The sequence below is a fragment of the Mobula hypostoma genome, unplaced genomic scaffold (genome assembly GCF_963921235.1).
Source record: "Mobula hypostoma unplaced genomic scaffold, sMobHyp1.1 scaffold_83, whole genome shotgun sequence".
In the NCBI taxonomy this organism is placed as follows: Eukaryota; Metazoa; Chordata; class Chondrichthyes; order Myliobatiformes; family Myliobatidae; genus Mobula; species Mobula hypostoma.
The window spans coordinates 255,741-275,483 of NW_026948186.1; the positions used below are offsets into that span (position 1 = coordinate 255,741).

The window sequence follows — 19,743 nt, forward strand, 5'->3', positions numbered from 1 at the left end:
AGGCAGAGACAGAGAGAGAGAGAGAAACAGAGAGAGAGAGACAGAGAGAGAAAGAGAGAGAGAGAGAGAGAGAAACAGAGAGAGAGAGATAGAGAGACAGAGAGAGAGAGAGAGAGAAAAAAACAGAGAGAGACAGACAGACAGAGAGAGAGACAGAGAGGGAGGGAAGGAGGCAGAGAGAGACAGAGAGAGAGGGGGAAGGAGGCAGAGAGATGGAAGGTGAGAACGTAGGAGGCTTTGGGACTGACCAGGTCCCGGGAAAGCAGGCAGTGGCAGAATTTTCCCTCCCGTCCCGTCCCGTCCCCTCCCCTCCCTGGCCACCCTGTTCAGCTGATCCTGCGGATCTGCCTTTCGTCGGACAGACAGAAGAGCCCGTTAACGGAGAGCTCGGAGAGGAGGTGCTCACACGCCTGCCGCGAGATGTGCGTACAGTTGCGCAGGTTGATGGAGGAGATGTTGGTGATTCGCTTCAGGTAGTGCAGACACTCATCTGTCAGCTGGTTACAACCTGCACGGGGCGGCAAGATAGGAGCGGGTTAGCCCACCGTCACAGGGCGAGGGGCAGAGAGGGGGCACGCTGGAGACGGACAGAGAGATGGGACACTGGAGACGGGCAGAGAGACACGAGGGAGGGAGGGACTGGTGAGGGGTGAGGGAGACCAGGGACAAGATAGGAGCGGGTTAGCCCACCGTCACAGGGCGAGGGGCAGAGAGAGGGCACGCTGGAGACGGGCAGAGAGATGGGACGCTGGAGACGGACAGAGAGACACGAGGGAGGGAGGGAGAGAGGGAGGGACTGGTGGAGGAGAGAGGGAGACCAGGGACAAGATAGGAGCGGGTTAGCCCACCGTCACAGGGCGAGGGGCAGAGAGGGGGCACGCTGGAGACGGGCAGAGAGATGGGACGCTGGAGACGGACAGAGAGACACGAGGGAGGGAGGGAGAGAGGGAGGGACTGGTGGAGGAGAGAGGGAGACCAGGGACAAGATAGGAGCGGGTTAGCCCACCGTCACAGGGCGAGGGGCAGAGAGGGGGCACGCTGGAGACGGGCAGAGAGATGGGACGCTGGAGACGGACAGAGAGACACGAGGGAGGGAGGGAGAGAGGGAGGGACTGGTGGAGGAGAGAGGGAGACCAGGGACAAGATAGGAGCGGGTTAGCCCACCGTCACAGGGCGAGGGGCAGAGAGGGGGCACGCTGGAGACGGGCAGAGAGATGGGACACTGGAGACAGACAGAGAGACACGAGGGAGGGAGGGAGAGAGGGAGGGATTGGTGGAGGGGTGAGGGAGACCAGGGACAAGATAGGAGCGGGTTAGCCCACCGTCACAGGGCGAGGGGCAGAGAGGGGGCACACTGGAGACGGGCAGAGAGACGGACAGAGAGATGGGACACTGGAGACAGACAGAGAGACACGAGGGAGGGAGGGAGAGAGGGAGGGACTGGTGGAGGAGAGAGGGAGACCAGGGACAAGATAGGAGCGGGTTAGCCCACCGTCACAGGGCAAGGGGCAGAGAGGGGGCACACTGGAGACGGGCAGAGAGATGGGACGCTGGAGACGGACAGAGAGACACGAGGGAGGGAGGGAGAGAGGGAGGGACTGGTGGAGGAGAATGGGAGACCAGGGACAAGATAGGAGCGGGTTAGCCCACCGTCACAGGGCAAGGGGCAGAGAGGGGGCACGCTGGAGACGGGCAGAGAGATGGGACGCTGGAGACGGGCAGAGAGACACGAGGGAGGGAGGGACTGGTGAGGGGTGAGGGAGACCAGGGACAAGATAGGAGCGGGTTAGCCCACCGTCACAGGGCAAGGGGCAGAGAGGGGGCACGCTGGAGACGGGCAGAGAGATGGGATGCTGGAGACGGACAGAGAGACACGAGGGAGGGAGGGAGAGAGGGAGGGACTGGTGGAGGAGAATGGGAGACCAGGGACAAGATAGGAGCGGGTTAGCCCACCGTCACAGGGCGAGGGGCACAGAGGGGGCACGCTGGAGACGGGCAGAGAGACGGCATGCTGGAGACAGACAGAGAGACACGAGGGAGGGAGGGACTGGTGAGGGGTGAGGGAGACCGGGGACAAGATAGGAGCGGGTTAGCCCACCGTCACAGGGCGAGGGGCACAGAGGGGGCACGCTGGAGACGGGCAGAGAGATGGGACGCTGGAGACAGACAGAGAGACACGAGGGAGGGAGGGAGAGAGGGAGGGACTGGTGGAGGGGTGAGGGAGACCAGGGACAAGATAGGAGCGGGTTAGCCCACCGTCACAGGGCGAAGGGCAGAGAGGGGGCACGCTGGAGACGGGCAGAGAGACACGAGGGAGGGAGGGAGAGAGGGAGGGACTGGTGAGGGGTGAGGGAGACCAGGGACAAGATAGGAGCGGGTTAGCCCACCGTCACAGGGCGAGGGGCAGAGAGGGGGCACGCTGGAGACGGGCAGAGAGACGGACAGAGAGATGGGACACTGGAGACGGGCAGAGAGACACGAGGGAGGGAGGGACTGGTGAGGGGTGAGGGAGACCAGGGACAAGATAGGAACGGGTTAGCCCACCGTCACAGGGCGAGGGGCAGAGAGGGGGCACGCTGGAGACGGGCAGAGAGATGGGACGCTGGAGACGGACAGAGAGACACGAGGGAGGGAGGGAGAGAGGGAGGGACTGGTGGAGGAGAGAGGGAGACCAGGGACAAGATAGGAGCGGGTTAGCCCACCGTCACAGGGCAAGGGGCAGAGAGGGGGCACGCTGGAGACGGGCAGAGAGACACGAGGGAGGGAGGGACTGGTGAGGGGTGAGGGAGACCAGGGACAAGATAGGAGCGGGTTAGCCCACCGTCACAGGGCAAGGGGCAGAGAGGGGGCACGCTGGAGACGGGCAGAGAGACACGAGGGAGGGAGGGACTGGTGAGGGGTGAGGGAGACCAGGGACAAGATAGGAGCGGGTTAGCCCACCGTCACAGGGCGAGGGGCAGAGAGGGGGCACGATGGAGGCGGGCAGAGAGACGGACAGAGAGACGGGACGCTGGAGACAGACAGAGAGACACGAGGGAGGGAGGGAGGGAGAGAGGGAGGGACTGGTGGAGGGGTGAGGGAGACCAGGGACAAGATAGGAGCGGGTTAGTGCACCGTCACAGGGCAAGGGGCAGAGAGGGGGCACGCTGGAGACGGGCAGAGAGACATTAGGGAGGGAGGGGTGAGTGGCGGAGGGTTGAGGGACACCAGGGACAGAGAGACAGGAGGGAGGGAGGGGACAGAGAGACGAGAGGGAGGGAGGGGACAGAGAGACGAGAGGGAGGGAGGGGACAGAGACACGGGTGGGAGGGAGGGGACAGAGAGACGGGTGGGAGGGAGGGGTGGGGGGGAGGGGTGAGTGACTGGCAGAGGGGTGAGGGAGGGAGGGGACAGGGAGACAGGAGGGAGGGGACAGGGAGACAGGAGGGAGGGAGGGGACAGGGAGACAGGAGGGAGGGAGGGGACAGGGAGACAGGAGGGAGGGAGTGGTGTGACTGGCGGAGGGGTGAGAGAGGGAGGGGAGAGAGAGGCAGGAGGGAGGGCAGAGAGAGGCAGGAGGGAGGGAGGGAGGGAGGGGAGAGAGAGGCAGGAGGGAGGGCAGAGAGAGGCAGGAGGGAGGGAGGGAGGGAGGGGACAGGGAGACGGGTGGGAGGGAGGGAGGGGACAGGGAGATGGGTGGGAGGGAGGGAGGGGACAGGGAGATGGGTGGGAGGGAGGGAGGGTGGGGACAGGGAGACGGGTGGGAGGGAGGGAGGGAGGGGACAGGGAGACAGGAGGGAGGGAGGGAGGGGACAGGGAGGCAGGAGGGAGGGAAAGAAGGAGGGAGGGAGGGAGGGGACAGGGAGACAGGAGGGAGGGAAGGAGGGAGGGGACAGGGAGACAGAAGGGAGGGAGGGAGGGAGGGAGGGGACAGGGAGCCAGGAGGGAGGGAGGGAGGGGACAGGGAGACAGGAGGAAGGGAGGGGACAGGGAGACGGGAGGGAGGGAGGGGGGGGACAGGGAGGCAGGAGGGAGGGAGAGAGAGAAGGAGGGAGGGAGAGAGAGAAGGAGGGAGGGAGGGGACAGGGAGACAGGAGGGAGGGAAGGAGGGAGGGGACAGGGAGACAGAAGGGAGGGAGGGAGGGAGGGAGGGGACAGGGAGACAGAAGGGAGGGAGGGAGGGGACAGGGAGACAGAAGGGAGGGAGGGAGGGAGGGGACAGGGAGACAGGAGGGAGGGAAGGAGGGAGGGGACAGGGAGACAGAAGGGAGGGAGGGAGGGAGGGGACAGGGAGACAGGAGGGAGGGAGAGAGAGAAGGAGGGAGGGAGAGAGAGAAGGAGGGAGGGAGAGAGAGAAGGAGGGAGGGAGAGAGAGAAGGAGGGAGGGAGAGAGAGAAGGAGGGAGGGAGGGGACAGGGAGACAGGAGGGAGGGAAGGAGGGAGGGAGGGGACAGGGAGACAGAAGGGAGGGAGGGAGGGAGGGGACAGGGAGACAGGAGGGAGGGAGGGAGGGAGGGGACAGGGAGACAGGAGGGAGGGAGGGAGGGAGGGGACAGGGAGACAGGAGGGAGGGAGGGAGGGAGGGGACAGGGAGACAGGAGGGAGGGAGGGAGGGAGGGGACAGAGAGAGGGAGGGAGGGAGGGGACAGGGAGACAGAAGGGAGGGAGGGAGGGAGGGGACAGGGAGACAGGAGGGAGGGAGGGAGGGGACAGGGAGACAGGAGGGAGGGAGGGAGGGGACAGGGAGGGAGGGAGGGGACAGGGAGACAGGAGGGGACAGGGAGACAGGAGGGAGGGAGGGGACAGGGAGACAAGAGGGGGGGGACAGGGAGACAGGAGGGAGGGGACAGGGAGACGGGGGGGACAGGGAGACAGGAGGGAGGGAGGGAAGGGACAGGGAGACAGGAGGGAGGGAGGGGACAGGGAGACAGGAGGGAGGGAGGGACGTAGGGAAGGAGAGAAGGAGGGAAGGAGGGAGGGGACAGGGAGACAGGAGGGAGGGAGGGAGGGAGGGAGGGGACAGGGAGGCAGGAGGGAGGGAGGGGACAGGGAGACAGGAGGGAGGGAGGGAAGTAGGGAAGGAGAGAAGGAGGGAAGGAGGGAGGGGACAGGGAGACAGGAGGGAGGGAGGGAGGGAGGGGACAGGGAGGCGGCCACCAGCTCGGCCCCTTTACCTTCCAGGTGCAACTCGGACAGAGAGTTTCGAGTGGAGGACCCCACGGCCGTCAGCAGGTTGAGCGAGTGGTCGCTGAGGTGCGAGCAGTGACTGAGGTCGAGGCGGGCGAGGAGGGGCATGTGACGGATGATGAGACGCAGCGTCGCGTCACTGATGTCCAGACCCGCCAACCGGAAGTCCGTCACATTGCGCAGTTTGCTCCGGTTGTCCAGCTGACCTGAGGGTGGGTGGGGAGAGGAATGGCAGGTGAGGACAGCACTCACCACAGTCTCACTCGTCCCCCTCTTCTCTCCCCTTTTCCCCTCTCAATCTTCCTACGACCACAAGACATGGGGCAGAATCAGGCCATTCAGCCCATCGGCCCTGCTCCGCCATTTCATCTTGGCAGGTTTACTATCCCTCTCAACACCATTACCTGCCTTCTCCCCGTAACCTCTGACACCCCGATTAATCAAACACCTATCAACCTCCACTTGGGAAATGACTCGGCATCTACAGCCGCCTCTGGCAACAAATTCCACAGATTCACCAGCCTCCGGCGAAAGAAATTACTCGTCTACCTTCTAAATGGACGTCCCTCTATTCTGACACTGTGTCCTCTGGTCCCAGACTCTCCCAGTCTAGGAAACATCCTCTCCACATCCGCTCTATCTATGTCCTCTGGTCCGAGACTCCCCCACCATAGGAAACATCCTCTCCACATCCACTCTATCTGTGTCCTCTGGTCCTAGACTCCCCAACGATAGGAAACATCCTCTCCACATCCACTCTATCTGTGTCCTCTGGTCCGAGACTCCCTCACTACAGGAAACATCCTCTCCACATCCACTCTATCTGTGTCCTCTGGTCCGAGACTCCCCCACTACAGGAAACATCCTCTCCACATCCACTCTATCTGTGTCCTCTGGTCCTAGACTCCCCCACGATAGGAAACATCCTCTCCACATCCACTCTATCTGTGTCCTCTGGTCCTAGACTCCCCCACTATAGGAAACATCCTCTCCACATCCGCTCTATCTATGTCCTCTAGTCCTCGACTCCCCCACCATAGGAAACATCCTCTCCACATCCACTCTATCTGTGTCCTCTGGTCCGAGACTCCCCCAACAATAGGAAACATCCTCTCCACATCCACTCTATCTGTGTCCTCTGGTCCGAGACTCCCCCACTACAGGAAACATCCTCTCCACATCCACTCTATCTGTGTCCTCTGGTCCGAGACTCCCCCACTATAGGAAACATCCTCTCCACATCCACTCTATCTATGTCCTCTGGCCCTAGACTCCCCCACTACAGGAAACATCCTCTCCACATCCACTCTATCTGTGTCCTCTGGTCCTAGACTCCCCCACTACAGGAAACATCCTCTCCACATCCACTCTATCTGTGTCCTCTGGTCCGAGACTCCCCCACTACAGGAAACATCCTCTCCACATCCACTCTATCTGTGTCCTCTGGTCCTAGACTCCCCCACTACAGGAAACATCCTCTCCACATCCACTCTATCTGTGTCCTCTGGTCCTAGACTCCCCCCACCATAGGGAACATCCTCTCCACATCCACTCTATCTGTGTCCTCATGTCCTCGACTCCCCCCACCATAGGGAACAGCCTCTCCACATCCACTCTATCTGTGTCCTCTGGTCCTAGACTCCCCCCACCATAGGGAACATCCTCTCCACATCCACTCTATCTGTGTCCTCTGGTCCGAGACTCCCCCAACAATAGGAAACATCCTCTCCACATCCTCTCTGTCTGGGCTTTTCAACATTCGATAGGTTTCAATCTCCCGAACAGCAGCGAGTTCAGGCCCAGAGACTTAAAACGCTCCTCATTCCCGGAATCATTTTCATGAATATCCGTTGGACCCTCTCCAGTGTCAGTACATCCTTTCGTAGATAAAGGGCCCAAAACTGCTCAGAATACTCCAGGTGAGGTCTGACCAATGCCTTCTAGGGTCTCGGCATTACATCGTTGCTTTAATATGCTAGTCCTTCCGAAATGAGTGCCCAAGGTCGTTCTAAGGTAGGGACATGTTCGGTACAGCTTTGTGGGCCGAAGGGCCTGTATTGTGCTGTAGGTTTTCTATACTGCATTTGTCTTCCTCACCACAGACTCAACCTGCAAGTTATCCTCTGGAGACTCCTGCACGAGGACTCCCATGTCCCCTTGTACCTTGGGTTTTGAATTTTCTCCGTTACAGAATTACTCTACGCCATCGGCTGGAAAGGTGCAGCTGACTGACATCGTCTCCTCGCGGCCCGGTGGTTGGGGACCACTGCCCTTCGCCTACCCGTACACTTCCCGACACTGTACTCCGTCTGCCACTTCTCTGCCCGTTTCCCCCCAATCCGTCTGAGTCCTTGTCATGACACCCTGCTCCCCCAACACCACCTGCCCCTCCACCTATCTCCACGGCCTGAAAGCGGACAAGTCCACCATCCAAATCGCTGACATATTAACGTGGAAAGAAATCGGTCCCCTGTGGAACACCACTCGTCACCGGCAACCAGGCAGAAAAGGCTCCCTTTATTCCCACTCTTTGCCTCCTGGCAATCAGTCACTGCTTTATCCAATCTAGGATCTTTCCTGTCAGACCGTGGGCTCCTAACTTGCTCAGCAGCTTCATCCGTGGCAGCTTGTCGAAGTCCTTCTGAAAACCCAAGTGCACAACGTCAACTGACTCTCCCTCGTCTATCCAGCTTGTTATTTCCTCAAAGGTTTCCAGCAGATCTGTCGGGCAATGTTTCACCTTAAGGAAACTGCCGTCACTCTTTCTCATAGTCAGACCTTATTGATCCCGGGGGAAATTGGTTTTTGTAATATGTAAATTACGCCAGGAAATAAGTCCAGGACCAGCCTATTGGCTCAGGGTGTCTGACCCTCCAAGGGAGGAGTTGTAAAGTTTGATGGCCACAGGCAGGAATGACTTCCTATGACGCTCTGTGCTGCATCTCGGTGGAATGAGTCTCTGGCTGAATGTACTCCTGTGCCTACCCAGTACATTATGTAGTGGATGGGAGACATTGTCCAAGATGGCATGCAACTTAGACAGCATTCTCTTTTCAGACACCACCGTCAGAGAGTCCAGTTCCATCCCCACAACATCACTGGCCTTACGAATGAGTTTGTTGATTCTGTTGGTGTCTGCTACCCTCAGCCTGCTGCCCCAGCACACAACAGCAAAAATGATCGCACTGGCCACCACAGACTCGTAGAACATCCTCAGTATCGTCACGCACTCTCTCTCTCTCACCCGTCCGTGGGTTAGATTAAAGAGATCCACCACGGGTATGTTGAAACATGCAGCGAATCGCGCAGTTTTCGCGCCAGAGGCCCACGCGGTCGGGGGGTGTGCTGGGGGCAGCCCGCGAGGGTTGCCGCCCTCTCTGCGCGGGAGGAAACGGGAGCACCTGGAGGGGAACCCACACGGCCACAGGGAGAGCGTACAAACTCCTTCCAGAAGCCGGGTTGGGGGGGGGGGGAGAGAAACCATTGCGCGATCGGTGATCGACCCCAAACACACCGCGCCAGCTCTCCCCCGCCCACCCATTCCTCCTTCCGGGCGCGCCACCACTCGGTACAGCTGAGAGAGGGACTGTAGGCCTCCCCTGGCCCGACTGCCTACGACTGAACCTCACCCACGGCCCAACTCAACCGCACAGGCGTCACGGCGAAGGAAGCTCGCCGTCACCCCTCCTTGCTCAGCAGGCCGAGGAAGTCCTCCAGTCCCCTGTGAACTCCAGAACGCTGCAAACTCCAGCACAGTACAGGCCCTTTGGCCCGCGACGCGGTGCCAGCAGTTAAACCCACTCTAACCCTTCCCTTCAGAGAAAACCCTCCATTTTCCCACCATCCACGTACCTATCCAGCAGTCCTAAATGATCCTAATGTATCTGTCTCTACGACCCCACCCCCCACCAAAGCCCCCGGCAGGGCGTTCCACACACCCATCACTCTCTCTGTGTAATTATAAACTTCTCTAACACCCCTCCAACGAAACTTCCCTCCAATCACCTTCAAATTATGCCCCTCCGCATTCGCCTTGGGGAAAAGTCTCTGCTGTCCAATCGATTTGCGCCTCTTCCCATCTTGTACAGCTCCATCAAGTCATCTCTCACTCTCCCTCGCTCCAAAGAGACAAGCCCTCACTCACTCAACATCTCCTAGTAAAACGTGCCCCCTAATCCAGGCAGTGTCCTGGTCAATCTGCTCTGTACCCTCTCTAATCCAGGCAGCGTTCTGGTGAATCTCCTCCGCACCCTCTCTAATCCAGGCAGCGTCCCAGTCAATCTCCTCTGCACCCTCTCTAATCCAAGCAGCGTCCTGATCAATCTCCTCTGCACCCTCTCTAATCCAGGCAGGGTCCTGGTGAATCTCCTCTGCATCCTCTCTAATCCAGGCAGCGTCCCGGTCAATCTCCTCTGCACCCTCTCTAATCCAGGCAGCGTCCTGGTGAATCTCCTCTGCACCCTCTCTAATCCAGGCAGCGTCCTGGTCAATCTCCTCTGAATCCTCGCTAATCCAGGCAGCGTTCTGGTCAATCACCTCTGCACCGTCTCTAATCCAGGCAGCATCCTGGTCAATCTCCTCTGCACCCTCTCTAATCCAGGCAGCGTCCTGGTCAATCTCCTCTGCACCCTCTCTAATCCAGGCAGCATCTTGGTCAATCTCCTCTGCACCCTCTCTAATCCAGGCAGGGTCCTGGTGAATCTCCTCTGCACCCTCTCTAATCCAGGCAGCGTCCTGGTGAATCTCCTCTGCACCCTCTCTAATCCAGGCAGCGTCCTGGTCAATCTCCTCTGAATCCTCGCTAATCCAGGCAGCGTTCTGGTCAATCACCTCTGCACCGTCTCTAATCCAGGCAGCATCCTGGTCAATCTCCTCTGCACCCTCTCTAATCCAGGCAGCGTCCTGGTCAATCTCCTCTGCACCCTCTCTAATCCAGGCAGCATCTTGGTCAATCTCCTCTGCACCCTCTCTAATCCAGGCAGGGTCCTGGTGAATCTCCTCTGCACCCTCTCTAATCCAGGCAGTGTCCTGGTCAATCTCCTCTGCACCCTCTCTAATCCAGACAGCATCCTGGTCAATCTCCTCTGCACCCTCTCTAATCCAGGCAGCATCCTGGTCAATCTCCTCTGCACCCTCTCTAATCCAGGCAGCGTCCTGATCAATCTCCTCTGCACCCTCTCTAATCCAGGCAGCGTCCTGGTCAATCTCCTCTGCACCCTCTCTAATCCAGGCAGCATGCTGGTCAATCTCCTCTACACCCTCTCTAATCCAGGTAGCGTCCCGGTCAATCTCCTCTACACCCTCTCTAATCCAGGCAGCATCCCGGTCAATCTCCTCTGCACCCTCTCTAATCCAGACAGTGTCCCGGTCAATCTCCTCTGCACCCTCTCTAATCCAGGCAGCATCCTGGTCAATCTCCTCTGCACCCTCTCTAATCCAGGCAGCGTCCTGATCAATCTCCTCTGCACCCTCTCTAATCCAGGCAGCGTCCTGGTCAATCTCCTCTGCACCCTCTCTAATCCAGGCAGCATGCTGGTCAATCTCCTCTACACCCTCTCTAATCCAGGTAGCGTCCCGGTCAATCTCCTCTACACCCTCTCTAATCCAGGCAGCATCCCGGTCAATCTCCTCTGCACCCTCTCTAATCCAGACAGCGAACCGGTCAATCTCCTCTGCACCCTCTCTAATCCAGGCAGCATCCCGATCAATCTCCTCTGAACCCTCTCTAATCCAGACAGCGTCCCGGTCAATCTCCTCTGCACCCTCTCTAATCCAGGCAGCATCCCGGTGAATCTCCTCTGCACCCTCTCTAATCCAGGCAGCATCCTAGTCAATCTCCTCTACACCCTCTCTAATCCAGGTAGTGTCCCGGTCAATCTCCTCTACACCCTCTCTAATCCAGGCAGCATCCCGGTCAATCTCCTCTGCACCCTCTCTAATCCAGACAGCGTCCCGGTCAATCTCCTCTGCACCCTCTCTAATCCAGGCAGCATCTTGGTCAATCTCCTCTGCACCCTCTCTAATCCAGACAGCGTCCCGGTGAATCTCCTCTGCACCCTCTCTAATCCAGGCAGCATCCCGGTGAATCTCCTCTGCACCCTCTCTAATCCAGGCAGCGTCCCGGTCAATCTCCTCTGCACCCTCTCTAATCCAGGCAGCATCCTGGTCGATCTCCTCTGCACCCTCTCTAAAGCTTCCACACCCTTCCGATAATGAGGGGTCCAGAACTGAACACAACACTCCAATTGTGGGTCTCACCGGGGTTTTACAGAGCTGCAAGACCTTAAGATATCAGAGCAGAATCAGGCCATTTGGCCCATCAAATCTGGTCCGCCATGGCTGATCCACTCTCCCTCCCAGCCCCAGCAGAAGTTACCCACCCTCTCCCACCAGACATTCCCACATCGTTTGAAGGAATCCTGCTGGAAGACCAGTCTTGGGGTTGTCCACTGAATCGTAGTCGTACGAACCTCCAACCTGTCTCCCCTCAGCCTCCGATGCTCCCGAGAAAAGGACCCGAGTCTGTCCAAGCTCTGCACCCTCTCTAATCCAGGCAGCGTCCTGGTGAATCTCCTCTGCACGCTCTTTAATCCAGGCAGTGTCCTGGTGAACCTCCTCTGCACCCTCTCTAATCCAGGCAGCGTCCTGGTCAATCTCCTCTGCACCCTCTCTAATCCAGGCAGCGTCCTGGTGAATCTCCTCTGCACCCTCTCTAATCCAGGCAGTGTCCTGGTCAATCTCCTCTGCACCCTCTCTAATCCAGGCAGTGTCCTGGTCAATCTCCTCTGCACCCTCTCTAACCCAGGCAGCATCTTGGTGAATCTCCTCTGCACCCTCTCTAATCCAGGCAGCATCCTGGTGAATCTCCTCTGCACCCTCTCTAATCCAGGCAGCATCCTGGTGAATCTCCTCTGCACCCTCTCTAAACCAGGCAGCGTCCTGGTCAATCTCCTCTGCACCCTCTCTAATCCAGGCAGCATCCTGGTCAATCTCCTCTGCACCCTCTCTAATCCAGGCAGCATCCCGGTGAATCTCCTCTGCACCCTCTCTAATCCAGGCAGCATCCTGGTCAATCTCCTCTGCACCCTCTCTAATCCAGGCAGCATCCTGGTCAATCTCCTCTGCACCCTTTCTAATCCAGGCAGCATCTTGGTGAATCTCCTCTGCACCCTCTCTAATCCAGGCAGCATCCTGGTGAATCTCCTCTGCACCCTCTCTAATCCAGGCAGCATCCTGGTGAATCTCCTCTGCACCCTCTCTAAACCAGGCAGCGTCCTGGTCAATCTCCTCTGCACCCTCTCTAATCCAGGCAGCATCCTGGTCAATCTCCTCTGCACCCTCTCTAATCCAGGCAGCATCCTGGTCAATCTCCTCTGCACCCTCTCTAATCCAGGCAGCATCCCGGTGAATCTCCTCTGCACCCTCTCTAATCCAGGCAGCATCCTGGTCAATCTCCTCTGCACCCTCTCTAATCCAGGCAGCATCCCGGTGAATCTCCTCTGCACCCTCTCTAATCCAGGCAGCATCCTGGTCAATCTCCTCTGCACCCTCTCTAATCCAGGCAGCATCCTGGTCAATCTCCTCTGCACCCTCTCTAATCCAGGCAGCATCCCGGTGAATCTCCTCTGCACCCTCTCTAATCCAGGCAGCATCCTGGTCAATCTCCTCTGCACCCTCTCTAATCCAGGCAGCTTCCTGGTCAATCTCCTCTGCACCCTTTCTAATCCAGGCAGCATCCCGGTCAATCTCCTCTGCACCCTCTCTAATCCAGGCAGCATCCCGGTGAATCTCCTCTGCACCCTCTCTAATCCAGGCAGCATCCTGGTCGATCTGCTCTGCACCCTCTCTGAAGCTTCCACACCCTTCCTATAATGAGGGGTCCAGAACTGAACACAACACTCCAATTGTGGGTCTCACCGGGGTTTTACAGAGCTGCAAGACCTTAAGATATCAGAGCAGAATCAGGCCATTTGGCCCATCAAATCTGGTCCGCCATGGCTGATCCACTCTCCCTCCCAGCCCCAGCAGAAGTTACCCACCCTCTCCCACCAGACATACCCACATCGTTTGAAGGAATCCTGCTGGAAGACCAGTCTTGGGGTTGTCCACTGAATCGTAGTCGTACGAACCTCCAACCTGTCTCCCCTCAGCCTCCGATGCTCCCGAGAAAAGGACCCGAGTCTGTCCAAGCTCTGCATGCTCTCTAATCCAGGCGGCGTCCTGGTGAATCTCCTCTGCACGCTCTTTAATCCAGGAGTGTCCTGGTGAATCTCCTCTGCACCCTCTCTAACCCAGGCAGCATCCTGGTGAATCTCCTCTACACCCTCTCTAATCCAGGCAGCGTCCTGGTCAATCTCCTATGCACGCTCTCTAATCCAGGCAGCGTCCTGGTCAATCTCCTCTGCACCCTCTCTAATCCAGGCAGCATCCTGGTCAATCTCCTCTGCACCCTCTCTAATCCAGGCAGCGTCCTGGTGAATCTCCTCTGCACCCTCTCTAATCCAGGAAGCGTCCCGGTCAATCTCCTCTACACCCTCTCTAATCCAGGCAGCGTCCCGGTCAATCTCCTCTGCACCCTCTCTAACCCAGGCAGCATCCTGGTGAATCTCTTCTGCACGCTCTCTAATCCAGGCAGCATCCTGGTGAATTTCCTCTGCACCCTCTCTAATCCAGGCAGCGTCCTGGTCAATCTCCTCTGCACCCTCTCTAACCCAGGCAGCATCCTGGTGAATCTCCTCTGCACGCTCTCTAATCCAGGAAGCGTCCCGGTCAATTTCCTCTGCACCCTCTCTAATCCAGGCAGCGTCCCGGTCAATCTCCTCTGCACCCTCTCTAATCCAGGCAGCGTCCCGGTCAATCTCCTCTGCACCCTCTCTAATCCAGGCACCGTCCCGGTCAATCTCCTCTACACCCTCTCTAATCCAGGCAGCGTCCTGGTCAATCTCCTCTGCACCCTCTCTAAACCAGGCAGCATCCTGGTGAATCTCCTCTGCACGCTCTCTAATCCAGGCAGCGTCCTGGTCAATCTCCTCTGCACCCTCTCTAACCCAGGCAGCATCCTGGTGAATCTCCTCTGCACGCTCTCTAATCCAGGCAGCGTCCTGGTGAATCTCCTCTGCACCCTCTCTAATCCAGGCAGCGTCCTGGTGAATCTCCTCTGCACGCTCTCTAATCCAGGCAGCGTCCTGGTAAATCTCCTCCGCACGCTCTCTAATCCAGGCAGCGTCCTGGTCAATCTCCTCTGCACGCTCTCTAATCCAGGCAGCGTCCTGGTCAATCTCCTCTGCACGCTCTCTAATCCAGGCAGCGTCCTGGTGAATCTCTTCTGCACCCTCTCTAATCCAGGCAGCGTCCTGGTGAATCTCCTCTGCACCCTCTCTAATCCAGGCAGCATCCTGGTCAATCTCCTCTGCACACTCTCTAATCCAGGCAGCATCCTGGTGAACCCGTTCTGTGCACCCTTCCCAAAGCCCCCCCACAATTCCCTCCCTCCCTGTAGCGGGACGACCCAGACTGCACTCAATAGTCCCGGGGTTTTATCCCGCTTGAACTCGGCGTCCCGTACTCTCCACGCATCCCCCCAGCCCCACCCCCCGCTGGCGTTACCTGGCTTGTCTGGCGCGCAGAAGAGTTCCCTCATCTGGGGGTCCCGCAGCCCGTCGGCCCATCGGAGGTCGAGGGTGCGGAGGAGTGGACAGCTGTGGCTGCTCAGGGCCGAGACGGCGGACCACGTGCAGCCTGACAGGAAGAGGTCCTTCAGTCCTGGGAGCGGGCGGGGAAAGAGGGAGAGACGCTTCAGTATTGTGGGACTGCCCAGTCCCCGTCTCACCGCCACCACCTCCTCCCCCCCCCACCCGCCGTCTCCTCCCCATCCGGCTCACGTTTCCCCGTTTCTCCCGCCACCCCCTCCCTGTCCGTCCCTCCCGCTCTCCCTCGACTCCCCGTGTCTCTCCCTGACAATTCCTGACCCCCTCCCGACTCCCTCGACTCCTCGTCTCTCCCTGACAATTCCCGACCCCCTCACCTCCTCTCTCCTCCCTCGACCCCGTGTCTCTCTCCCTGACAATTCTCGACCTCCTCACCTCCTCTCTCCTCCCTCGACCCCATGTCTCTCTCCCTGAGAATTCCTGACCCCCTCACCTCCTCTCTCCTCCCTCGACCCCGTGTCTCTCTCCCTGACAATTCCCGACTCCCTTACACCCTCCCGCTCTCCCTTGACCCCGTGTCTCTCCCTGACAATTCCTGACCCCCTTACACCCTCCCGCTCTCCCTCGACTCCGTGTCTCTCTCCCTGAGAATTCCTGACCCCCTTACACCCTCCCGCTCTCCCTCGACCCCGTGTCTCTCTCCCTGACAATTCCCGACCTCCTCACCTCCTCTCTCCTCCCTCGACCCCGTGTCTCTCTCCCTGACAATTCCCGACCCCCTCACCCCCTCTCTCCTCCCTCGACTCCCCGTGTCTCTCTCCCTGACAATTCCTGACCCCCTCACCCCCTCCCGCTCTCCCTCGACTTCCCGTGTCTCTCCCTGACAATTCCTGACCCCCTCGCCTCCTCTCTCCTCCCTCGACCCCGTGTCTCTCTCCCTGACAATTCCTGACCCCCTCCGGCTCTCCCTCGACCCCGTGTCTCTCTCCCTGACAATTCACGACCCCCTCACCTCCTCTCTCCTCCCTCGACCCCGTGTCTCTCCCTGACAATTCCTGACCCCCTCACCCCCTCCCGCTCTCCCTCGACCCCGTGTCTCTCTCCCTGACAATTCCCGACCCCCTCACCTCCTCTCTCCTCCCTCGACCCCGTGTCTCTCTCCCTGACAATTCCTGACCCCCTCACCTCCTCTCTCCTCCCTCGACCCCGTGTCTCTCTCCCTGACAATTCCCGACCTCACCTCCTCTTTCCTCCCTCGATCCCGGGTCTCTCTCCCTGACAATTCCTGACCCCCTCACCTCCTCTCTCCTCCCTCAATCCTGTGTCTCTCTCCCTGACAATTCCCGACCCCCTCACCTCCTCTCTCCTCCCTCGACCCCGTGTCTCTCTCCCTGACAATTCCTGACCCCCTCACCTCCTCTCTCCTCCCTCGACTCCGTGTCTCTCTCCCTGACAATTCCCGACCCCCTCACCTCCTCTTTCCTCCCTCGACCCCGTGTCTCTCTCCCTGACAATTCCTGACCCCCTCATCTCCTCTCTCCTCCCTCGACCCCGTGTCTCTCTCCCTGACAATTCCTGACCCCCTCACCTCCTCTCTCCTCCCTCGACCCCGTGTCTCTCTCCCTGACAATTCCCGACCTCACCTCCTCTCTCCTCCCTCGACCCCATGTCTCTCTCCCTGACAATTCCCGACCCCCCCTCACCTCCTCTCTCCTCCCTCGACCCCGTGTCTCTCTCCCTGACAATTCCTGACCCCCTCACCCCCTCCCGCTCTCCCTCGACCCCGTGTCTCTCTCCCTGACAATTCCCGACCCCCTCACCTCCTCTCTCCTCCCTCGACCCCGTGTCTCCCTGACAATTCCCGACCCCCTCACCTTCTCTCTCCTCCCTCGACCCCGTGTCTCTCTCCCTGACAATTCCCGACCCCCTCACCTCCTCTCTCGACCCCGTGTCTCCCTGACAATTCCCGACCTCCTCACCTCCTCTCTCCTCCCTCGACCCCGTGTCTCTCTCCCTGACAATTCCCGACCTCCTCACCTCCTCTCTCCTCCCTCGACCCCGTGTCTCTCTCCCTGACAATTTCTGACCCCCTCACCTCCTCTCTCCTCCCTCGACCCCGTGTCTCTCTCCCTTGACAATTCCCGACCCCTCACCTCCTCTCTCCTCCCTCGACCCCGTGTCTCCCTGACAAATCCCGACCTCACCTCCTCTCTCCTCCCTCGACCCCATGTCTCTCTCCCTGACAATTCCCGACCTCCTCACCTCCTCTCTCCTCCCTCGACCCCATGTCTCTCTCCCTGCGAATTCCTGACCCCCTCACCTCCTCTCTCCTCCCTCGACCCCGTGTCTCTCTCCCTGACAATTCCCGACTCCCTTACACCCTCCCGCTCTCCCTTGACCCCGTGTCTCTCCCTGACAATTCCTGACCCCCTTACACCCTCCCGCTCTCCCTCGACTCCGTGTCTCTCTCCCTGAGAATTCCTGACCCCCTTACACCCTCCCGCTCTCCCTCGACCCCGTGTCTCTCTCCCTGACAATTCCCGACCTCCTCACCTCCTCTCTCCTCCCTCGACCCCGTGTCTCTCTCCCTGACAATTCCCGACCCCCTCACCCCCTCTCTCCTCCCTCGACTCCCCGTGTCTCTCTCCCTGACAATTCCTGACCCCCTCACCCCCTCCCGCTCTCCCTCGACTTCCCGTGTCTCTCCCTGACAATTCCTGACCCCCTCGCCTCCTCTCTCCTCCCTCGACCCCGTGTCTCTCTCCCTGACAATTCCTGACCCCCTCCGGCTCTCCCTCGACCCCGTGTCTCTCTCCCTGACAATTCCCGACCCCCTCACCTCCTCTCTCCTCCCTCGACCCCGTGTCTCTCCCTGACAATTCCTGACCCCCTTACACCCTCCCGCTCTCCCTCGACTCCGTGTCTCTCTCCCTGAGAATTCCTGACCCCGTTACACCCTCCCGCTCTCCCTCGACCCCGTGTCTCTCTCCCTGACAATTCCCGACCTCCTCACCTCCTCTCTCCTCCCTCGACCCCGTGTCTCTCTCCCTGACAATTCCCGACCCCCTCACCCCCTCTCTCCTCCCTCGACTCCCCGTGTCTCTCTCCCTGACAATTCCTGACCCCCTCACCCCCTCCCGCTCTCCCTCGACTTCCCGTGTCTCTCCCTGACAATTCCTGACCCCCTCGCCTCCTCTCTCCTCCCTCGACCCCGTGTCTCTCTCCCTGACAATTCCCGACCCCCTCACCTCCTCTCTCCTCCCTCGACCCCGTGTCTCTCCCTGACAATTCCTGACCCCCTCACCCCCTCCCGCTCTCCCTCGACCCCGTGTCTCTCTCCCTGACAATTCCCGACCCCCTCACCTCCTCTCTCCTCCCTCGACCCCGTGTCTCTCTCCCTGACAATTCCTGACCCCCTCACCTCCTCTCTCCTCCCTCGACCCCGTGTCTATCTCCCTGACAATTCCCGACCTCACCTCCTCTTTCCTCCCTCGACCCCGGGTCTCTCTCCCTGACAATTCCTGACCCCCTCACCTCTCTCCTCCCTCGATCCTGTGTCTCTCTCCCTGACAATTCCCGACCCCCTCACCTCCTCTCTCCTCCCTCGACCCCGTGTCTCTCTCCCTGACAATTCCTGACCCCCTCACCTCCTCTCTCCTCCCTCGACTCCGTGTCTCTCTCCCTGACAATTCCCGACCCCCTCACCTCCTCTTTCCTCCCTCGACCCCGTGTCTCTCTCCCTGACAATTCCTGACCCCCTCATCTCCTCTCTCCTCCCTCGACCCCGTGTCTCTCTCCCTGACAATTCCTGACCCCCTCACCTCCTCTCTCCTCCCTCGACCCCATGTCTCTCTGCCTGACAATTCCCGACCTCACCTCCTCTCTCCTCCCTTGACCCCGTGTCTCTCCCTGACAATTCCCGACCCCCTCACCTCCTCTCCCCTCCCTCGACCCCGTCCCTCTCCCTGAGAATTCCCGACCCCCCTCACCTCCTCTCTCCTCCCTCGACCCCATGTCTCTCTGACAATTCCTGACCCCCTCACCTCCTCTCTCCTCCCTCGATCCCATGTCTCTCTCCCTGACAATTCCCGACCTCACGTCCTCTCTCCTCCCTCGACCCCATGTCTCTCTCCCTGACAATTCCCGACCCCCCCTCACCTCCTCTCTCCTCCCTCGACCCCGTGTCTCTCTCCCTGACAATTCCTGACCCCCTCCGGCTCTCCCTCGACCCCGTGTCTCTCTCCCTGACAATTCCCGACCCCCTCACCTCCTCTCTCCTCCCTCGACCCCGTGTCTCTCCCTGACAATTCCTGACCCCCTCACCCCCTCCCGCTCTCCCTCGACCCCGTGTCTCTCTCCCTGACAATTCCCGACCCCCTCACCTCCTCTCTCCTCCCTCGACCCCGTGTCTCTCTCCCTGACAATTCCTGACCCCCTCACCTCCTCTCTCCTCCCTCGACCCCGTGTCTCTCTCCCTGACAATTCCCGACCTCACCTCCTCTTTCCTCCCTCGACCCCGGGTCTCTCTCCCTGACAATTCCTGACCCCCTCATCTCCTCTCTCCTCCCTCGACCCCATGTCTCTCTCCCTGACAATTCCTGACCCCCTCACCTCCTCTCTCCTCCCTCGACCCCATGTCTCTCTCCCTGACAATTCCCGACCTCACCTCCTCTCTCCTCCCTTGACCCCGTGTCTCTCCCTGACAATTCCCGACCCCCTCACCTCCTCTCCCCTCCCTCGACCCCGTCCCTCTCCCTGAGAATTCCCGACCCCCCTCACCTCCTCTCTCCTCCCTCGACCCCATGTCTCTCTGACAATTCCTGACCCCCTCACCCCCTCCCGCTCTCCCTCGACCCCGTGTCTCTCTCCCTGACAATTCCCGACCCCCTCACCTCCTCTCTCCTCCCTCGACCCCGTGTCTCCCTGACAA

The 19,743-nt window shown here is 59.8% G+C and overlaps 1 protein-coding gene across 2 annotated transcripts in view; it reads right to left on the reverse strand.

Moving 5' to 3' along the window:
* Window positions 1–200: 200 nt before the first annotated feature.
* kdm2ab (lysine (K)-specific demethylase 2Ab) overlaps window positions 201–19,743 on the reverse strand; it is a 136,249-nt gene continuing 116,706 nt past the window's right edge. Inside the window, exons 20-22 of one of the 2 annotated variants that reach the window (XM_063039388.1) lie at window positions 14,773–14,928; window positions 5,154–5,372; window positions 201–508 (exon numbers count right to left, since the gene is read on the reverse strand). In XM_063039388.1, coding sequence (XP_062895458.1) covers window positions 327–508; window positions 5,154–5,372; window positions 14,773–14,928 — 557 coding nt within the window. In that variant the 3' untranslated portion in view covers window positions 201–326. Of the gene's footprint in view, window positions 509–5,153; window positions 5,373–14,772; window positions 14,929–19,743 lie in introns of those variants that run through there. The other variant, XM_063039389.1, reaches the window with a different exon arrangement.